Below are 22,491 nucleotides of genomic sequence, written 5' to 3'. Positions count from 1 at the left end.
CAGTTACTCGATCGCGAGTTTGAGTCTTCAATGTAGTTTTTTCTTGCAGAATAGGAGAGAATAGGGAGGGTTAGGCTGGGATCATTCTCTGCGAGATAATCTTAGTGCGGGAGACAAGTGTAGGAGAGGTGTACTGACTGTGTAGGCAGAACTTTGGAAGTGATTGCCCACCATTCTTAAAAGCCGCTGTGTCTCCCTGTCCCTCCAACTCCAGAGGAATCCGCTGCCCGATGGGCCGCTACGGCGACAAGTGGCAGTTCGCCCACAGCCCGAGCTGCGCCCCCTCATCCGCAACCCGGGTTCCTCTGGAGTTGGAGCGGGGCTGGGCTAGAGTTGTTGCTGGCTGTGAGTCTCTGGGATCTCCGTGCTTGCAATGGGCCTGTGGGTCCGTGTCCCGATGAGGGGGCGCAGCTCGGGCTGTGGGCGAACTGCCACTTGTCGCTGTAGCGGCGCATCGGGGAGCGGCTTCTGGTGGTCCTGACGTCTCTCAGCTCCTGTCCAGGGGGATGGCCGGAGACGTCAGGACCAACAAGAACCCGCTCCCCGATGCGCCGCTACGGCGACAAGTCGCAGTTCGCCCACAGCCCGAGCTGCGCCCCCTCATCCGCAACCCGGGTTCCTCTGGAGTTGGAGCGGGGCTGGGCTAGAGTTGCTGCTGGCTGTGAGTCTCTGGGATCTCCGTGCTTGCAGTCGGTGTCCCGTTGGTCCTGACGTCTCCGGTCACCCCTCTGGACTGGAGCTGAGACTGGGAACTGTACCGCCCTTGCCCCCTCCCTCTGCAACTGCAAACAACTCCACAGTTCCCAGTCTCAGCTCCTGTACAGGGGGGTGGCCGGAGACGTCACAGCCCGAGCTGCGCCCCCTCATCCGCAACCTCAAGACCAAGACGCACCTTGCACACCATCAGCTTCGGTCCCTATGGGGAGCGTGTTCCTCTGGAATTGGAACGGGGCTGGGCTGCTGCTGGCTGTGGGTCTCTGGGATCTCCGTGCTTGCAGTGGCCCTGGGGGTCGGTGTCCCGTTGGTCCTGACGTCTCCGGTGACTGGCACTAGCTCCGACGTGAAGACAGTGCAAAACCCCCGCGCCGGAGCAATGGGCGGGGAGCTGGAGAGGGGAGGGAAGGGGTCACACACATGGCCGGGAAGCAGAGGGGTGTAGGTGGGGTGAAACTTAAGGGAGCGACAATTTGCTGCTGCCTGCCCGCTGAGTTAAAAAGTTCTCATGCAAGACTCACGATACACTGTGTATCGTGAGTCTACCGTGGGAACCTTTTAACTCAGCGGGCAGGCAGCAGCAGCAGATTGTCAATTATTAACCCTCCCGCGCAATATACCCTCACCTTCTCTTTTATGAATGGGGATTTAGTTCCCCTTTCTTCGAGGACCGACCGGAGGTTCCGCTGTCACCTCTGCGGGCCGCCCTCGGTGAACGTTTTCAAGGACCTTTCTTCAAGGACTGAAAAAATGTCGCTATTTGGAGGTTTTCGTTATTTGGAACTTCGGATAAAAGGTTGTGCACCTGTATGTGAATACTTGGCCAATAAACTTACTTACTTACTAGGCTCCCCTCACTAATCTTCATTTGGAATATCCAATGTATTAGGGACTGAATGTTTCGTTTTAGTTTAGTTTAGAGAAACAGCGTGGAAACAGGCCCTTCGGTCCACTGAGTCTGCACTGACCAGCGATCCCCGCACATTAACACTATCCCTCACACACTAGGGGCAATTTTACATTTATACCGAGCCAATTAACCTGCAAATGTACGTCTTTGGAGTTTGTGAGGAAACTGAAGATTTCGGAGAAAACCCGCACGGTCACGGGGAGAATGTACAAACTCTACCGCTGCGCCAATGCGTCGCCCTTAAATGATACCACTTTTATGTGCTTTACTTACAGCCGAACGGGACTCTGAGACTTTTGCCTTCCTCAGTCTTGCTTTCGCCGCATCTAAATCCAGTCTTTTATTCTGCAAGAGCTTGCGTTCTTTCTGAAATGATTGTCATGAAGGAACGATCATTCTCAATGAAGTTAATTGTCCAGTAAACAAAAAATGACTTGCTACTGCTTTAAAACGTTGCTTTGCCATTTTATAGCTGTCAGAGTAATGCCGCACAATTTTGCAAGTATTCTTTACTTTTAAACGCATGTGTTATGGATGGCGCTAAACAAGTCAGATGCTTAACAATATTTAACTGAACAGTGTGTGCATCATCATTTGTGTGTGGAAAAACCTTCCCCTCAAATCTCCTTTAAATTCGTGCCTATCATCTTAAATCTATGCTCTCTAGCTTTAGACTCCCCCACCTTAAAAGCCCATCTAACCTTTAACCCCTCGATTTTATATACTCCTTTAACCACCACTCAACTTCCAGCAAGACCCCTTTCTATCAAATTTCTGCTTATAAGGAAAATCCTCCTTTCTAGTAAATATCCTGGTCAATCCCTTTTGTGTTCTCTCTAACGCCACATCTTGTAGTGTGGTGACCCTGTGCGTGTGATGTGACCAACATTTATACAGCTGCAATATGGCATCCTAACTAATTTGCAATGCCTTGGCCTGTAGGGCCAAGTGTACCAAATACTCCCTTCACTAACCTATCCTTCATTGACGGAGCATCTTTTTAAACACTTGAATTGTCTAGACATAGAAGGCGATGGACCAAATTGTGGGATGGGGATGTGTAAATGGAACTAGTAAAGGCAAATACATAGTGTGCCGTTGTCTGACTAGGAATAGATCAAGACATCTATCAAGATTATGGTTATTCTTAATGGAGCCAGCAATGCCGTGCAATAGCAGAAGACAGTATTTTCCACCATGTTAATGGAAAGTATAAAAACTAAGTACAGAGAGCTGAGTTACCATCAGTTCACTCTTTGAGCATCGAAAATGTAACTTAATTGAAATACAGCGTGGATTCGACCCACTGAGTCCGCACCGACCAGCAATCACCCATACACTAGTTCTAGTCTACATACTAGGGACAATTTTACAGAAGATGATTAATAAACAAATCTACACGTCTTTGGAATGTGGGAGGAAACTGGAGCACCTGGAGAAATCCCACGGGGAGGCAGGGCGAACATACAAACTCCATACAGACAGCACCTGTAGTCAGGATTGAACTCTGGCCTTTGGCACTGTAAAGCAGCAACTCTACAGCTGCACCACTTTGCCACCTTTGAAAGTGGTCTAGCTTTGAGCTATGGGGTGTATGTCAGGAATGAGGGGAAATTCAAATCCTTGAGTAAAGACAGATCAGGGGAAGTGGAGAACAGCAACAATCATCGAGGCTTTATGCAGCAATGCTATGCGAGTGAAGATCCAAGACAAAGTAACTCAAACTTACTGATATTGTTTTGTAGTCTCCTTCCAGGAAGTTCCTAAGGGGTGACAAAAAATTAACCGCTGCTGTGTGTATTAGTTCCCTCTCTGCAGCACCAATTCGGTTTTCATTTTCTCCACATTTAATGAGAGCACTGCCTGTTGGGGAGAAACACTTTGGAATGACTGCCCATTTATAAAAATGATTTGTATTTACATAATCTTTCTGCTATGCCAAAGACATCAAGCATGACTGGAGAAATAATCCTTGACTTGAAATGTTACTCTGCCAACCCAGTCGCCTCACAAAAATGTGTTCTGTTGTAATCTTCAAAATGATAAATCCTGAAATTCATTTTCCAACTGACTTTATTGCCTGGTAAACTATGATTTCACTATGAGTAAAAATTAAGCTTCAAACAAGTAGTAATCCGAGATCAATATCATTTGCACTCGAAAGCTATTCCTAATTGATAGTAACAATTTGATTTTAAAGAGGAGAGCTCTGTGCCAGCCACCTTAAAGCAATGATTACCAAAACTAATACATTTTTCTGATTCTGATCACAAGATGGAATCAGGTGATGCAACTCGAACAAGAGGACGAAAGAGGAAATTCATCAAGATAAAGTCTACTGGTGGAAACTGCAGAACTCTTTCATGGAATTATAACACAGAAGGCCACTTCCATCTATCATGCCTTTGGGCACATTGTGAAATTATGACCTTCATGTGTTTAGAACTCAAAATAAATATTATATAGCTATACTCAGCAGCAGAAATGGAAGATTATTTTTTTTGTAAATGACTTTATCCTCTTACCATATGCAGTTCCAGGGCCAAATTCATTTCCAGCATCAAGCATATACTGGCCTAACTGTTCACTATTATTTATTCGAGAAGGCACTTTCCGATCCAGTTTTTCATATACAAATTCTTCTATTCTGGTATCTAGGGATGAAAAGAGCGAACCAAATAAAATCCAATTTAGAGATCATAAGACGGTAAATGAGGTAGATTTTTCCCACATTGTAAAGTACCACCGAATCCCGACAGGGTTAATTATGGTGATTAAACAGCACGAATGCTTCATGTAGGATTAAGCCCTTGACTATTTTGGATATTAATTAGGAACAATTCCAACATTTAACTAGAACATTGTCAATCGGGGCTTAGAGTGAGAGATTCAGAGAGTCAGAGCATAGAAACAGGCCTGTCGGTGCAACTTACCCACGCCGACCAAGATGCCTCTTCTATGCTTGGCCTACCTGCCTACATTGGGCCCATGTCCCTCTAAACCTTTCTTATGCTTCAGCTTCACTTAATCACTTATCCCCATCCTCACGCCAAAAACTAGAGGTGGTGAGGGTGGCCAGGTGTTATTCTGACTGGAGGTCAGTGATCAGTGGTGTGCAAGAATGATCGGTGATGGAACCTGTTGTTCGTGATGTGCATAAATGACTTGAACGAAAATCTAGATGGGTTGGTTAGTAAGTTTGCAGATGACACAGAAATTGGTAGCGTTTCAGAAGTTGAAGGCGGCTGTCAAAAAATGCAGCAGGATATAGGTCAAGTTACAAACGTTCATTTTATTTTATGTGTAAAATGTTACATGTACCGGTAAAAATCTTTCCCCGTCCAAATGTGGGTGGGAAAATGGCTGATGACATTTAGCCCAGACAAGGGTGATGATGTTCCACTTTGGAAAGCAAAAGTTAAGGGGGAACTGTACAGTTAATGACAGGACCATTAACAGCAATGATGTAAAGGGGATCTTGGGGAACAAGTCAATAGCTCCCCAAGTAGATAGAGTGGGGTCAGAGTAAATGGGTAAAATGGTCAGCATGAACATGACGGCTGATGTTCCCATTTTGATGCGGCAGGACTCTATGTAACTAATACTTTAGCTCTATATCAGATATTAAAAATGGTTAACAACGTTTACCCTCCACAATTGACAATGTTAAATATGAAAAATTCATCAATCAACATATTGAAAACCCATGAAGCACTGTGCATTTATTTCAATTACAACATCCAATTTAGATTGGTTGCGATGAATGATCTGTTTCTGTGTTGCAATGAAGGACCACATAAACAAACTTGACTTTATTTACATTTATTACCACAAAATGGCTGGTACTTTGTCCCTTTTAATTCCTTACTTGGGTTTGGCTGCAGCAACACTTCGGTCTGCTTCATTATTTTTTCAGTCCATAATTTGGTACTTTCTGCTTTGCTCAGCAGATTCTCCAGATGGGCATCCAACTCTGTCTTCTCAGCTTGACCAAACTTCTCCTCTGTAAACTGAAGCAAAATGAGGAGATGGAAATTAAAATGTGCAAACTTACATTTTCAAAACAGTTTCCATTTTAACATTATGATCCCAGATACGAAGCTTGCAAATAACAATTGACATAGAACAGTACAGTGCAGGAACAGGCACTTTAGCCTATAACGCCTTTGGCGAACATGTCACGATAAACTAATCTCACCTGCCTGCCTGCACATGATCTATATCCTTCCTCTCCCTGCAAATCCTAATTTAAAAGCCTCAAATGCCATGATCAAATCTGCCGCTACCACCATCCCAAATCGTATCTAACCTCCATCCACATTCCAGGCACACACTACCCCTGACAACACATTCCAGACACCCACCACCCATCCAGCAATGTGATGCAAGTGAGCTGGCAAAGCACTACTTCCATCCAGTTACCCAAGTAAGGACCATCTAAGTCAATGCACCAAAACACCAACAATCTGGAAGTCGACACAAGGATTTGCATCAGAAAGATCAGATGTGACCAATGTGGCTTTCACTACTGAAATACACCCAACTTCACACTCGCGTTAGATCAAAAGGCCACTGTTGTGTTTCTCATAAACCCATTCACGGTGCTCAGTGAATGTTCATTGTGCTAATTGATGAACCTTTGGCTTAGCTAAAATTGTAAATTGCCCCTAGTGTAGAACAGTGTTAATGTACGGGTGATTGCTGGTCGGCGTGGACCCAATGAGCCGAAGGGCCTGCTTCCGCGCTGTATCTCTAAACTTAACTCAACAGCACACACACACACACACACACACACACACACAGAGAAAATTCCAGGATACTATTATGTTTCCCCACAGTTCAGATAAAGTGCCAATATAGTTCACCAAAATTCTTCTTGAAATATGGCACCAAATTACTTTCTTACATTGTTATTAAAGTTAATGTTATTAAAGTTAAAACCCAGCTATGCTTCTTCCATATGGATGCAAACTCTGTAGAATTGTCAACACCTTTCCAAGAATCTTGTATTAAAAGCAGCTGTTAGAATTTGCAGAATTCAACTGCATTACAAACCGCTGTTGTATGAACTCTTATGCTACTTCCTGTTGCATCAACAGCAGATTTGATTTGCTTAGTATTCAGTGGTAATTATCCTACACAAGGTTACAAAATTCCATGTCCCATGAATACTCAATGCAGTCATCAGTATTATCTGCACAACCCACATACAATTTTCTTGGAAAAGTTCTTGGAATTGTCCATGAACAGTTAAATTCACTGCTGGTGAACTGTGCAAACAGAAACTTCCTCTGAGTTGCAAAAATCTACACAACAGGAAAGTATTCAAAGCACTTTCAGAAGGTTGAAGAGCACCATCATTAGATTCATAAATAACTCACTTCCTTTCCCATCCATTGCTACCATTAAAATAAGAATGGTCATAAAATTCTTCAAAGATAAAATTAGCAACACTTAAGAGCTGGCCTTTTCCTTCCCCCTCCTCAACCATAAATACTAAGTTGGTAATAATATACATACTTCTTTTTAATAGAAGATTGCTAAAGCAAATTATTTGCTGTACAAATTCTTACTGTACACTGTTTTTGGCTTACAGACACCATGAAGAGTTTAGTTTAGTTTTAGAGATACAGTGTGGAAACAGGCCCTTCGGCCCACCGAGTCCACGTCGACCAACGATCACCCCGTATGTCCCGACATAGTTATGTCGTACACACGAGAGACAATTTACAGAAGCCAATTAACCTACGAGAGGAAAATGAAGTGCTCACATTTTTGAAGAGAATATAAAAACTCAAATGTTTTTTTCAAATGGAAATAATATCAGATTATTTTTATCTTTTAATCTTTATGCACTTCCTCTGTAGCACACCAGGACAATTAATAAATCTGTTCTAATTCAATTGTGCGGACCGGATTGGTTGCCATAGGAAACCAAAGAGAATCACTATTGACAACACAGAGATACAGTTTCTGAGATGCTTGAAGCTTCCTGCGCATAGTTATTGGAAGAGAAAATGCTTCGGATGGCTCAGAACTATTAACCCACTATTCCTGATCTAATCAAAATTCTATTGCAATGGACTCAAATAAATAAACTGAGTTCTAAAGTAGTAAAACAAATGAAATCTCTACTACAGGTACTATCGCAACGTTTAAGAAACATTTAGAAAGTACGTGGATAGAACAGGTTTAGAGGGACATGGGCCAAATGCAGGCCGGTGGGACTAGTGAAGATGGGAGATGTTGGTCGGTGTGGGCAAGTTGGGCTGAAGGGCCCGTTTCCACACTGTCTAACTCTGCATTTGGTTAAATAGTATTAACACAAAGTTACTCAGAACAGAAACACTGGCTAAAACAGGTAATGGCTGAGCAAAATGAAAGGCAAGAAAAATTAAAATGTTCCAAATGTAAAAGGAAGAAAAACTTTAGAATTAAAAACAAAAATTGTACAACAACTCGTGTGTTCTGTTTCTAGTGATTTATTGTCAAAGAAGTCTCTGAGGAGGGTAGTGAGGGGAGCAGAGAGGATCATTGGCGTCTCGCTACCCTCGGCACAAGAACCGTTCCAGAGCCGCTGCCTGAAAAAAGCACTGAGCATAGCAAAGGACAGACTGCACCCACTCCACACACATCTAGATCTCCTAGAGACACCGCAGCATCAAAGCCCGAACAACCAGATTGGTAAACAGCTTCCTTCCACAGACTGTGAGGCTGCTAAACAGCCACTCCACCCGATTCTGCAGCTTTTACACTGACAATTTAATAACTGGAACTGAGTAATAACTCTGGCACTGGCCGAGGCCACTTACATCAGCTGCCCTGGACATTTTATGACTATTTTTTTTAACTTGTATTTTAATGTTGCTTTTTTTAATCTGCACTTTTTTAAACTATTCGTACTGTTTTTATTAGGAACTGGATTGTTTTTGTTTATGCGTGAAATGTTTAAGTTTTTATGTGTGATGCTCTGGTATTCCCTGGGAAACGTCTTCTCATTTTGCATTGTACAATTGTTGCTTTGCATGATGACAATAAAAGGATGATAATGATAATTTTACATATAGTTTTTTTTTTTAAAGGGCTTATTTGCTATTAGAGCAGAGATACGCCAGACTGATTCCTGGAATGACAGGACTCTTATATGAGAAGAAATCAGGCAGGTTAGGCTTCTATTTATTAAGAGGTTAGAAGTGTTGTTCTCATTGTTACATCCTCTAAGACTTTTGTGTTTTAGAGAAGATATGAGGATTGAGTTTCCCCAACTGTGGAGTCTGGAATTAACGCCATTCTCTCAAAATCAAAGGCAGGCAGCTTAGCACTGAAAAGAGGAAAGATTTCTTCAGGCAAATCTTTGGAATTCTCCAAGGCTATGGAGATTGATAAACATTTGCATTAAAGGAAACTGAGTTAGGGGAAGAAAAATGATATCCAGGGACGTCAACCATGGTCCTTGTTAATAGACACAAAATGCTGGAGTAACTCAGTGGGACAGGCAGCATCTCTGGAGAAAATAAATGGGTGACGTTTTGGGTTGAGACCCTTCTTCAGGCTCTGCTAATAGTGGAACCAGCGTTGTAGGCCAAATGGTCGCCTTCTCCTATGTTATTACAAATTTTTTTTTTAAATATGGGGATTAACGTAAATGTGTACATGACAGTTTACATGGACAAAGTGGGCTGAAGGACAAATATCTGTGCTGCATGGCTATGAATGAATTGCTGTGCCAACAATTTAATCGTTTTCCCAAAAAGGATTTCTTGTTCGCTACCTAGTTATGCTTCTAATAACCCTATCATACTAATGCACAATGAATGAATTTAATTTAGAGCATTTGGATATAATTACCCCTTTGGGCAGAAGAAGAGTTAACAGCGGCATTTTCTCATATATCTTGTGATTGAGCAACTGGCAAAATTACGAGACAGCTGCTGCAAAAATGAATGGCGCTATTGTTCAAAATGTGTCTGTGATCTAAAGATTTTTTGTGCTGAAAAGACATCTGGGTCAAATAGCTATTTAAGTATAAACTGTATAGGGTAGTAGTGTATCCTCAATTACAATGACAGCTCTCTGTCTGCAAATGATTTTGAAAGAGCAGTAATATGCAATACCATCACACAAAATTCATGTTAAAATATTGCACTATGTCATCTATGCTGCCCACATCATAAAACAATTGTTACTCACCAACAATCTAGTTCAAAATATAAATCCATTAATTTCATCCCCTTCCACCCCTGCAAAAGTCTAATTATAAAACCCACTCCCTTGTCTTGTGACCCCCCAATGAGCCAAGCACAATATTGTACATTTATGCTTCAGATCAGTAGCTGTTTATAAGAACTAGAAAAGGTTATAAAGCAAACTAAGCAACATGCTGAGAGGGGAAAGGGTGGAAATAATAAAATATGTGAACACTGCCCAGTGTTCACATATTGGGTCCAGGTCCAGCTTCTTCCCTACAGCCATCAGCCTATTAAACAATGCAACACTACATCGAGGAATAGTACAGTAAGCCTAGGGACCCAAGAAAAAATTGGACAGGGCAAGCTACATAAGTGGAGATCCTCTAGGGTGAAACTTTTCCAGTATCAAATGCATCAACTAAACTTCTGAACGGCCCTTCCATAAGCTCGGCTGCAGTCCCAATTTTCCAAACCACCTCACTGCAGACATTAGACTTTGTTTTCTGGAACATTTATGCTACAATGCTAAGAACTATATTCTGCACTGTAACTTCCCCTTTGCTTTATCGTTTGTACTTGTATTTGGTTTGATTGGATTCTTGTATTATCTGATTTGGTTGGATAACACACAAAGGTCTTTCACTGTAACTCGGTACATGTGATAATAACAAACCTACACCTTAATAGTTCAAAGGAATCTGAGCACAAGAGTACATGGGCAATTAAATATTATCTGGATTCATTTTTGGATTCAATCCGTACATGAAAACAACTGGGACACAAAGTGCTGGAGTAACTCAGCAGGTTGGGCAGCATCTCTGGACAACATGAATAGGTGACTTTTCGGGTCGGGACCCTTCTTCAGACATCATTCTGAAACGTCATCTCCCCATGTTCTCCAGAGATGCTATCTGACCCCCTGAGTTACTCCAACACTTTGTGTCCTTTTGTGTAGACGAGCACCTATGGTTCCTTGTTCCTACATGAAAAAAACTAATAAGTTCAGATTATTATAAACTAGAAGGATTGTACAAGTACGGTCTGTCAAGGTGGAGGGCCAAAGGTGGTTACAAGCCCTTTGATTCCTCAAAGATGAGGAAGTTAAATATTACTATACTAATCTTAGCGTGGATTATAAACAAGCAGGATTTGTGTGAGGATGAGACATGGGGGCGGGAGGGGGCCGCGTTTGATGATGGTTTATAAAGGTTATGATTAGGTCATTCTAGAGGGTTCAAAAAAATGTGTTTCAGCAATAACAATCTAAGACGGGAAGAGATGGGCAATCTTTCTGATGGTTAAAACATGTGCTCAGAAACTCAGCTCATAAAAAAGCAGGATGCTTATAGGCCATTCTCACGGGGCGACTTGACGCAAGAGTTAACCAGAGTTGAACATCGTGGGAACCTCGTGCGATAACCGTATGGCATTCGTGGACCACCGTGGCGCTAACGGCAGGTACTCGTGTAACTTGGTGACTCGGGAGAAAATTCAAGCAAGCTTGAATTTCTCCAAGAGTGACTTGTACACTTGTGGTTGAACATTGCAACATTATATGGACGTAGTGGCCAGTGCGATATCCGTAATAACTCTTGCGTTTCAGCAGTTGGCAGGGAAGAAAATGAAACTGATAACAAAGGTACAGAGAGATGCAACAGACGTGGATCGGACAAAATGCACTTGCCAGTATTTAGCCGAAGGAAAATATGGTTCATCCAAGACAGATGGACTAGCAGCCTAACAACAAAGGCAGTGGAGCAATCAAAACATATGGTGATGACGCAAAACTACACCTAACCTGTGCTGCAGAAGATAACATTATTTCCCCTGCCAACAGATAGATAAGAAAGTAATAACGGTAGCTAAGGACTGTTCAACTTCAAACGTTACTGTGGTGGGCGTTTCAGGATACTATTGATACAGATATACTGCCCCAAAACTGGATACTTCAGATGGACCTAAATTATAGGGTTTCACATCACACACGAGACATGTCGAAGGACGTTGTTGAATGTAGTGATCAAGAGAGCTAAGATGGAATCACACAGCCATAACTACTAGGAGTCTAATTTATGATGTGTGTTTGGACTTCTGATGTGCTTGAACAGGCAGAAACTTAAACGGAGAAAGCAAAAAAAAAAAGGGTAAGCGTCGATACAGTTGAGGGTTGAGGGGTAGAAAGGGGGCCACGAAGATTTTAGATTAATGGTGATAGACAGTGCTTTCCAACATCAGCAGAGTTACTGAGTTTTGGAATAAATCAATTTAATGAATCAATGAACAATGAACGCATATTTAAAATAAACCAAAGCAAGGTTGAATGGGAACCAGGTGCAAACTGGGCAGTGGTCATTTTAGTTGAAAGGGAGTTAAGCAAGACTGGTCTCATGAACAAGACCCAGAGGATAAATGAGAGGGAGATGCTGTTTCATGGCCTCTGCAGGGGAAGCTAAACATCGCCAAGCAAAGTTGATCTGGATTCAGGAACATAAGGCAATTTCTCTAATAAGTTTATTTCTCTACCCAAGGTGATTTTGGCACTTTAGGTGATGTCTAAGGACATTTCAACTGCTGGTGAAAGTTTTGTATCACTCACTTTCATTCTTACAAGGTGTAACTTTCTGCAAAGAACATAGAACAGTACAGCACAGAAACAAACCCTCCAGCCCACAGTCTGTGGCAAACATGATAACAAGATAAACTAATCGTATCTGCTGGCGAAAATATTTTGTTAGCAGATATGTGCACAGATCCACCCGTCCTTGGCAAAATGTTAATTTAAGAAAATAACATATTTCTTCACTTGATTTGTCCATATCCTGCAAAGAAGTGACATGCGATCACGAGACGATGCAACTGAAAGTCTCTCTTTGGTGGTGGTGGGGGTGAGGTTTACGTTTTGATTTCCACTGACTAATGCCAAGGAAAATACCTTTTAACAGGGTATCTATAATCAGCTCACGTATATTTGCATAACAGAGGTCCTATGACCGATCACTGCAGAACACCATTGGTCACAGACCTCCAGTCAGAACTACACTCCTCCACCACCATCTCAAGTTCTATGGCCAAGCTAATGTTGGACCCAATCTACTTATGCGCCTTAATCATCTGGATCAGTTTGCAATCAAACAATTGCATTTTTGATATTGTTTCATTGACAAAAACAATCAAGAGCTGAAGGTGTTCAGGGTGGGTGGAGCGTTGCTTAGCTTGACTAGTGAGTAGATAAACTAGGCTGAGTCATCACTGTAAACAAAACAGTGAAGCTAACAATAAGTTTAATGCACCAGAGACCCAGGTTCAATCCTGATCTCCTTGCAAATTCTCCATGACCACGTGGGATTCCACTGGATGTGCCACTTTCCTCCCACGTCCCAAAGACATGTGGATTTCTAGGTTAATTGGCCTCTGAAATTTGTCCCTCGTGTGTAGGGAGTGGATGAGAAAGTGGGACAACATGGAACTAATGTGAAAGGGTGATAGATGGTCAGTGTGGGCATGATGGGCCGAAGGGCCTGTTTTCATGCTGTATTTCTGAACTAAAACCACCAAAACTCATTGCTGAACTGTCCAGCTATTCAAACATTGTCTAGGTTTTATTAAACTAAATATCAAATGGAATGTTATCAGAAATGTCTGCTCATTTTGTTAATTCAATCTCTATTGTAACTTAAACTCTAGGGGTGGTAAAAACACATGTTTTACCAGTCCTTTTTGTAAGGGAATATTAAATGCTTTGTGAATGTACTTAATAACCCCATAATAAAACAATTCAGCGGATATAACACCAAACTGTTACAATAACAATTTCCTTTCACACAGCAAGAAGAAAATTTGCTAAGAGTTTTTTTATTTGTGAAATCCAGCAGCCAACTGCTGTTCACAACAGACCACCAAGACCCTACACCTAAACCTAACGTAGGAATTCTAGCAAAGCCAAAAGGAGATCTAACGTATTATGGAATTCTAGCTTTAAAGCCTACTAAAGGAGATAACTTTTTTGTCAATGCTGTATTAGCACTTTGTTGCAGCTATGTTTGTTTTTAAAGTGCTCTATAAATAAAATTATTATTATTATATTATTTTTGTTGGGTTCTCATTCTCAGTGTCAGGATGGTTGCTTTGCTAACCTTGATGTTGTTATATCTTCTATCTATATATATATATATATATATATATTACTAAAAGTCTGATCTTGACCGCTTTTGGCCAACTGTACTGCGATTTCCGAGAGAACTCCGCCACCTACGGCCGTCATTTTTGGCCACCTCGCTCAGAGCCCTCCTCCGCGACCGGAGGATTTTTCCCATCGATGAAAAATCGGAGAGATATTAATGTTTTTTTTTAAATCGCCATTCTCTCTGCTGCCCCCGCTGGCGGCAGGGGGGAGGGACTATAAAACCCGAAAGTGTAGTCCCTCACTCAGTCTCTGCCAGACCCAGGAAGCGAGAGGGTCACGGCTCTCTGAGCTGCGAATAACACTGAACCTTGGTTATCGGGTGGCTGCAGCCCAATTGTTTGCCTCGCCTTTTTTTAAAGTTTGTGTTCACAAAATGAATTTTGGCTGTCGGGTGGCTGCAGCCAAATTGTTTGCCTCGCCTTTTAAAAAGTTTGTGTTCACAAAATGAATTTTGGTTGTCGGGTGGCTGCAGCCAAATTGTTTGCCTTGGCTCGGCTTTTAAAATCGTTGCAACAGTTGGCTGCCAGCCCAAGAATCCATTCGGCCCACAATGTCTATACTAGCCCTTTTTAAACGAGTACATTCAGCCCGCAACACCCATGGTAGCGCAACAGAAAGCCCCCCCCCAGCACTGGCGAGCAATATTGGAATTGGTGGAGAGGTGGAATATTGCGTTGGTGACCAGCCCTCCCGTGTGATGCGCACACACACACACACACACACACACAACTCAAAAAAAAAAACTATAGCAGTGCAATAATAATAATAATGATAATAATGTATATTGTAGTTCAGAGCTTATTTGAAGTTGTAGTGTTTAATAACATGATGGCTGTAGGGAAGAAGCTGTTCCTGAAATTGGACGTTACAGTTTTCAGGCTCCTGTAACTTATTCCTGATGGCAGTGGTGAAATGGGTGTGTGGCCAGGATCATGTGGGTCTCTGATGATGCTGGCTGCCTTTTTGAGGCAGTGTCTCCAATAAATCCCTTTGAAAGTGGGGAGGTCAGAGCCAGTAATGGACTGGGCAGTGTTCACAACCTTTTGCAGTCTTTTCTGCTCCTGGACATTCAAGTTGCCGAACCAGGACACGATGCAACCAGTCAATATGGTTTCTACTGTACACCTGTAGAAGTTCAAGAGAATCCTCTCTGACATACCGAATCTCCGTAATCTTCTCAGGAAGTAGAGGCGTTGATGTGCTTTATTTATAATTGCATCAGTGTGCTGGGTCCAGGAAAAGATCTTCGGAAATATGCACGCCCAGGAATTTGAAGTTTTAACTCTCTCCACCATCGACCCGTCGGTGTAAACTGGATTGTGCGTCCACATCCTTCCGCTTCCAAAGTCCACAATCAGTTCCTTGGTGTTACTGATGTTGAGAGCCAAGTTGTTGTGCTGGCACCATTTGGTCAAACGGTTGATCTCACTTCTATACTCTGACTCATCGCCATCTGTAATTCGTCCAACAACAGTGGCGTCATCGGCGAACTTGAAGATGGAGTTTGCACTATGTCCGGCTACACAGTCATGAGTATAGAGTGAGTAGAGCAGGGGGCTGAGCAAGCAGCCTTGAGGTGCTTCCGTACTGATTGTTAATGAGGAAGAAGATTTTCTGCCAATTCGAACAGACTGTGGATGAGGAAGTCGAGGATCCAATTGCAGAGGGATGCGCAGAGACCCAGTTCCGTGAGCTTTGTAACCAGCTTGGAGGGGATGATGGTATTGAACGGCGAGCTGTAGTCTATAAACAATAGCCTGACACAAATGTTTTTATTGTCCAAGTGGGCAATGCGTGGTGGAAAGCCAGTGAGATCGCATCCTCCGTTGACCTGTTGTGACGGTAGGCAAACTATAGTGGGTCGAAGTTCTTGTTGAGGTATCAATGTGGAGGGGAGAGCCAGTGAGATCGCATCCTCTGTTGACCTGTTGTGACAGTAGGCAAACTGTGGTGGGTTGAGGTTCCTGTTGAGGTAGGAGTTGATATCCACCATAACCAACCTCTCCAAGCACTTCATCACCACAGACGTTAGTGCCACTGGTCGATAGTTGTTGAGGCACGTTACCTTAAACTTCTTGGGCACCGGTATTATTGATGCCCTCTTAAAGCAGGTGGGAACCCCAGACCTCAGTAGTGAGAGGTTGACAACGTCTGCCAAAACCCCAGCCAGTTGGTCAGCAAAGGTTTTGAGAACGCGACCGGTTATAGGGAGGTTTCACGGCAGTCGGGTCACGACCCATGATGACTGTTGCTAGGCTACTCCAAATGGATTACACGCGATGAACTGCAGGTAGGCACTTACCATTGTTTCCAGCGTAGCGGGCCCGTTAAAACCCACTGAAATTGTCAATTTTTGCGCTGTAAATAATTATTGAAATCGGGATAAGCGTGTGAAACATTTAGCCTACTTCAGAATTCCAAAAGTGAGGAGAAATGACGGTAGATAGAAACGAGAGCTGAAGGGACAACAACAGCCAGAGTGCTTGGCGAACATTGGCCGTTTGCTCACTGCATTTCATCAACAGTAAGGCATTATTTGTGTTTTTTCTTGATTCCTTTGGCATCTAAAAAGTTTCAGAAGTGATAAATCTGGCTGTAATTTTTTTTAATCGCCCATGGTTCTCGTGGGTTTTTACATACAAAATGAAAACGCATCTGAAGAAAAATTTACAGCCAGATTTATCACTTCTGAGAATTTTTAGATACCAAAGGAATCAAGAAAAAACACAAATAATGCCTTACTTGATGAAATGCAGTGAGCAAACGCGATAATTCCCAATATTTTCAATGTTTACCAAGCACTTTAGCTGCTATAGTCCCTTCAGTTCTCGCTTCTCTATACCTGCATTTCGCTTCACGTTTAGAATTCCAAAGTTGGGTACATGTCTCTCACACTTACCCCGAATCCCACAATTTTTTTCAGCGCAAATATTCAACATTTTGGCGGTTTTTAACAGGTAGGAAAGTATGAGTTTCTAGCATTAATAACATATACCGGAAGTGACGGATGTCTTCCAGTTAGATTTAGCGGCTCCGTGCGTCGAGCCCTATGACCCAGTGACCTTTCGTGCAACCCCCCTATACCATCAGGTCCTCTCATTCATGGGATCATTCACCTCCTCTGGACCCTCTCCAGAGCCAGTACATCGTTCCTCAGATATGATGCCCAAAATTGTACACAATACCCCAAATGCGGCCTGACCAGCACCTTATAGAGCCTCAGCATTGCATCCCTGCTTTTGTATTCTAGCCCTCTTTATATAAATGCAAGCATTACGTTTGCTTTCCTTACTACCGATTCGACTTGCAAATTAACTTTTTGGGAATCCTGCACCAGCACTCCCAAGTCCCTTTACCTCCAATTTCTGGATTTTCTCCCCATTTAGAAAATACTCTACGCCTTTATTCCTACTACCAAAATGCATGACTCCACACTTTGCTATATTCCATCCGCCACTTCTCTGCCCACTCTCCCAACCTGTCCAAATCCTTCTGCAAAGTCCCGGCTTTCTCTACAGTACCCGCTCCTCCACGTTTTCTTTGAGTAAATAGCTCAAAATTAAATTCTTCTAGTAAATGAGATGCCTGTGGAGGTGTAACAAGCAGCAGCTTGCCTTCACCAATCAGATGAGCCTTATTCAGAGCATCAGTACTGAACACAAGCCTCAAAGTTAGTTATCTTCTACTGCTCAGGGATCTTTCCTACTGCTGGCTGCAATTGATACAAATTAAAATATTGCAGCTAAAAAGTACATGGAATTAGAAAAAGTCTACGTCTTTTTCTTTTAAGGTGTAAATCACATACAAAGAAATTACCCATGGTTTAACATTACACTGCCTATTTCCGCTCATCAGTAAATTGGAGTAGTCATTCCAATGTGCCATTAACCTTGGTGCATCTGACTTTCTCCAGTGTTATTCACCCATGTAATGGCAGCATTTAACATGCACAATGCTCATTTTTCACCCATCACCCACCATCGCCAAGATAATCACACTGTGCAACGGGAAATTGCAAATTGGACAGGATACACACTCAAGGGTCCTGATTGGCTGTAAAGTGCTGCTGGGCACATTTGCAATATCATTCTCCTCACGTTCAATGTTGCTGGGCACATTTGCAATATCATTGCTAATGTCTCACAGTGCAAATGCCAAATGCAGACTCTCTAAATCATGTGTCACACATAAGGTTATGAGGGTGCAGAAGAGGTTCACCAGGATGCTGCCTGGATTACAGGGTATTAACTGTGAAGAGAGGTTGAACAAAGTTGAGAGACACAAAGTGCTAGAGTAACTCATCAAAGTGCTGGAGTAACTCAGCAGATCAGACTGGATCTCTGGAGAAAAAGGATGGGTAACTTTTGGGTCGGAACCCTTCTTCAGACAGAAAGTAGCGGTGGGGGGGGGGGGGTGGAATTGTTTTCTCTGGAGCGTCTGAAGCTGCAGGGAGATCCAATCGAAATTTGTAACATTGTGAGGTGCATAGACAGGGTAGAGAATCAGAATATTATACTCAGGGTGGAAATGTCAAAGACTCGAGGGCATAGCTTTAAGGTGAGAGAGGCAAGGCAAGATTTTGGTTATGTGCAACACCTTCCAGGAACCGATCAATTTCCGTTTTAAATGTCCCTAAGGTCTTGGCCTCCGCAAGAGCCGTTGGGAATGAGTTCGACAGATGCACCATCCACTGGCTAAAGAAATTCCTCCTCTTTGCCATTCTGATGGTACATTCTTTTATTGAGGCAATGTCCTCAGACTTTCCCACTACTGGAAACATCCTTCCCATTCCACTCTATCTAGGCCTTTCATATACCTTGTGGTATATTCAACGTGGCTGCTGTGATAAAAATAAATTTGACAATCACGCAGTAATGTAGCAATCAGAATGAAACCCGACATTAATTCTTTTTTTTAAACGGCAAACTTCCCAATTTTGTGATTTTATTTCGTGTTCAGGGATCCCAATTTGGTCATAGGCATTAAACACCCACCGATTTACTCCAGCACTTTGTGTCTAAATAGAGCATCTATTTAGCTCCCAAAATTATGGTTGAAATCATGATGCATAATCCTCAAAATTGAATAGAGAATCAGGGAAGTATTCCTTGTAATTAAAATGAATGAAATATCGTTTTTCTCCCTCTTTTGCAGGGAGAGAGGTCTGTGTAGTCCTCCCTGTGACCGCGTGGGTTTCATACGGGTGCTCCAGTTTCCTCCCACATCCCAACGAGGTGCAGGTTTGTAGGTTAATTGGTCTCTGTAAATTGCCCCCATTGCATAGGGAGTGGAAGCAGAAGTGCAATAGCATAGAACTAGTTTGAACTGGTGATCAACAGATTCAGTGCAAAGGACGCGTTTCCTCCTGTTTGGAGACCGTTTACTGAGCTAGCTAATTGCCAGGAATCTCTTCAAAACCGTATGGTGCCAGTACAGTGGATTAGAGTTTTATACCCCCAGTAAAAAGGAAGAGAGGAAATCCCTGGGCTAAGTAGTGTTAAAGCATTTGACAAAACTCCCCAAGCTAGTGTTAAACCATTTGACAAACCTCCCCAGTCTCCATGCGTTGGAACTGGGCAGGGTTCAACTTTATTACACCACAAGAAAATCTTTCACGCCCTATTCAGGATATCCACGAGCAGAACATATGATGTATAGTCATCGTTGTAAATCAATAATGGACTATGGGAGAGGGGAAACGACTCAATGCCCGATGCAATAACAATTCAAGTGGTTTCTGCAGTAGAGTTTGGGTCAACGTTACAGTTAAAGGTTAAATGAACATTATAAAATGAAACAGTTGGTAAGGAGGAAGCCAAGTTGTGTACTGTGTTGAAGATGGGGAGGGTGACAGATAACACTGTGTAAGCAGAGGGACGATTGGGGCTTTCTGCTCTTGGTTACCAACTTGGTTACAAGATCGCCCCAGAAAGGAGCGTTTGATGGCCGCCTCTACTGCTGGAGTTTAGAGGGATGGGGGGGATGACACCTCATCTAAACTTGAACCGAATAGTGAAAGGCCTGGATAAAGTGAATGTGGAGCGGATGTTTCCACTAGTGGGAGAGTCTAACTAGAGGAGCACAGCCTAAGAATTAAGGACGTTCCTTTAGGAAGGAGATGAGGAGGAATTTCTTTAGTCAGTGGGTGGTGAATCTGTGGAATTCATTGCCACAGAAGGCTGTGGAGGCCAAGTCAATGGATATTTTTTAAGGCAGAGATAGATAGATAGATTCTTGATTAGTGCGGGTGCCAGGGGTTATGGGGAGAAGGCAGGAGAATGAATGGGGTGAGGAGGGAGAGATAGATCAGCCATGAAGGAGACGATGGGCCGAATTCTGCTCCTATCACCTGTGAACTTTGTGCCCCCCGGGCCCGGGCCTCCTCCCTGCCCGCGGGCCGCTCACTGACAGCTCGCAGGCGGCCTCGGGCCTCGCCCTGCCCCCGACAACCCCAGCGACGGCCTCTCCACCCCGGCCAGGCCAGGCCCGGCCCGGCACTCCCTTCCTCCCACGGCCCGCTGCTACCTGAACGGCGCGGCTGAGGAAAGTGCCCGCGTCCGCCGCCAACTTCTTCACGTTGAAGTCCATGGCGACCCGAACGTCGTCGCCGCCGCCGGGAAGATCTAGGAGCGGGGAACTGCCGCCGCCGCCGCTGCTGCCAAGAGGTGGGAGGGACTGACGGCTGGGAGGAGCAGAGGGCCAGGGACCGTCACCAACGTCGACGCCGCCGGGAGGAGCAGAGCGACCGGTCGCTGCAGCCGCAACCGCCCCGCCCCCTCTGAAGGAACAGCCAATCAGCGGTCCCGCCCTGGTGTGTACCCACTCCATCCACCAATCGGCGTGCAGTCTCCCAGCTTCAACCAATCGGCGTGCAGGTCCGGACGCCAGCTCCACCAATCAAAATTGCGGGTCCCCTCCCTCAACCAATCAGCGAACAGGGTCTCATTCCATCAATCAATCAACTCTCAGGGCTGGAGCCATCTCAACCAACCAGCATGCAGTTCCTGACGGTCTGTTCCACCAATCATCGTGTAGAGATGGCCACCCTCTGAACCAATCATCGTGCAGGCCTGGACGCATTCTTCACCTATTCGTGTGCAGTCTCACAGCTTCAACCAATCAATGCTCAGAACCGTATGCCTTCTCAACCAATCAAAGAGCAATCCAGCTCCCTCAACCAATCAATGCTCAGAACTGGACGCCTCGCCCACCAATCGACGTGCGGTCTCATAGCTTAACCCAATCAACGTGCAGATCTGGATGCCTTCTCAGCCAATCAAGAGTGCGGTCTGGATCCCTCAGCCAATCGACGAGCAGGTCTGGGTGCCTTCTCAATCAATCAACGTTCCCAAAATTGCTCACAATACTCCAAATGTGGCCTGACCTGCACCTTAGAGCATCAGCATTATATCCTTGTTTTTGTATTCTTGCCCTCAAAATAAATGCTAGCATTGCGTTTGCCTTCTTTATTACCGATTTGACTTGCAGATTTACTTGAAAATAGACACAAAAAGCTGGAGTAACTCTGTGGGACAGGCAGCATGTCTGGAGAGAAGGAATGGGTGACATTTTGGGTCGTGACCCTTCTTCCATATGTTAGGGTTGCTGCAGAGTGAGTGGAGGGCTGTACGTTCAGAGGGTGTGAGGTTGGATGAAGTAAGGGGAGTGGAAAAGTTGAGACTGTTGATGTCACGTCGGCAGTCTTCTTCTTTCGTGTGGCATGCACAACCTAAAGTTATTGGACAACTTGTTCTATTTGATCTTCTGTTTGTGCACGTCGAATTCATTGCATTAGTCGAAACAGAGCGGACCACGTGAAGGTTGCAATCTTACACCCCACGTCGGCAGTTAGAAATGCAGAGGTCTTGAGAGGGTAGAAGGCCGTACTGGGGAGTCCAAGAGGAGGGGGACTGGTGGAGACGGGAGAAGGGGTCATCACTGGGTGGTGAGGACTTCTTCCCATAGAAAAAGATGACGGAAGAAAAGCTCTACGTCGTGGCGGACCCGGAACTCACTCATTGAGAAAGGGGGGGCGGAGGGTGAAGGTCAGAAGGGGGGGAGGTCAGGGGGGGTTGGTGAAGATATGACAAGGGTAGGGGTTGGGGTCAGAGGATGGCCGGGGAGTGGTCAAAGGCCGAGACGAGATCTGGTGGGGGGGTGGTGGGTGTTCAGAGAGGGGGAGGGGGGCGTGAGGACTGTTGTATGGGTGGGGAATGTCGGGGTAACTTGGTTAAAAGAGGAGGAGATTTCGCAGTGGAGCAGCCAAAAAGTGTAAGAAGGAACTGCAGATGCTGGTTTAAACCGAAGATAGACACAAAAAACTGGACAATCTCAGCTGGAGAGAAGGAATGGGTGACGTTTCGGGTCAAGACCTTTTTGGGAATCCTGCACCAGCACTCCTAAGTCTCTTTGCACCTCCGATTTATGGATTCTCACCCCATTTAGAAAATAGTCTACATCTTTATTCCTACTACTAAAATGCATGACTCCACACT

At 44.0% G+C, this 22,491-nt stretch overlaps 1 protein-coding gene across 10 annotated transcripts in view; it reads right to left on the bottom strand.

Annotated features, from left to right (window-relative positions):
• The window catches only part of LOC129700721 (endophilin-B1-like), a 43,738-nt gene extending 22,899 nt beyond the window's left edge, over positions 1-20,839 (bottom strand). For 2 of the 10 annotated variants that reach the window (XM_055641336.1, XM_055641338.1), the window contains exons 1-5: positions 20,522-20,839; positions 5,493-5,634; positions 4,150-4,278; positions 3,354-3,487; positions 1,898-1,990 (exon numbers count right to left, since the gene is read on the bottom strand). In XM_055641336.1, the coding sequence (XP_055497311.1) occupies positions 1,898-1,990; positions 3,354-3,487; positions 4,150-4,278; positions 5,493-5,634; positions 20,522-20,824 (801 nt within the window). In that variant the 5' untranslated portion in view covers positions 20,825-20,839. The remainder of the gene's footprint in view (positions 1-1,897; positions 1,991-3,353; positions 3,488-4,149; positions 4,279-5,492; positions 5,635-20,521) is intronic. The other 8 variants (XM_055641332.1, XM_055641334.1, XM_055641328.1 and 5 more) reach the window with 5 other exon arrangements.
• Between the last annotated feature and the right edge of the window lie 1,652 nt (positions 20,840-22,491).

This window comes from Leucoraja erinacea, chromosome 10 (genome assembly GCF_028641065.1).
Source record: "Leucoraja erinacea ecotype New England chromosome 10, Leri_hhj_1, whole genome shotgun sequence".
Classification (NCBI taxonomy): Eukaryota; Metazoa; Chordata; class Chondrichthyes; order Rajiformes; family Rajidae; genus Leucoraja; species Leucoraja erinaceus.
The sequence above is the reverse complement of the archived record's forward strand: the minus strand, read 5'-3'. Positions and strand labels throughout refer to the sequence as shown.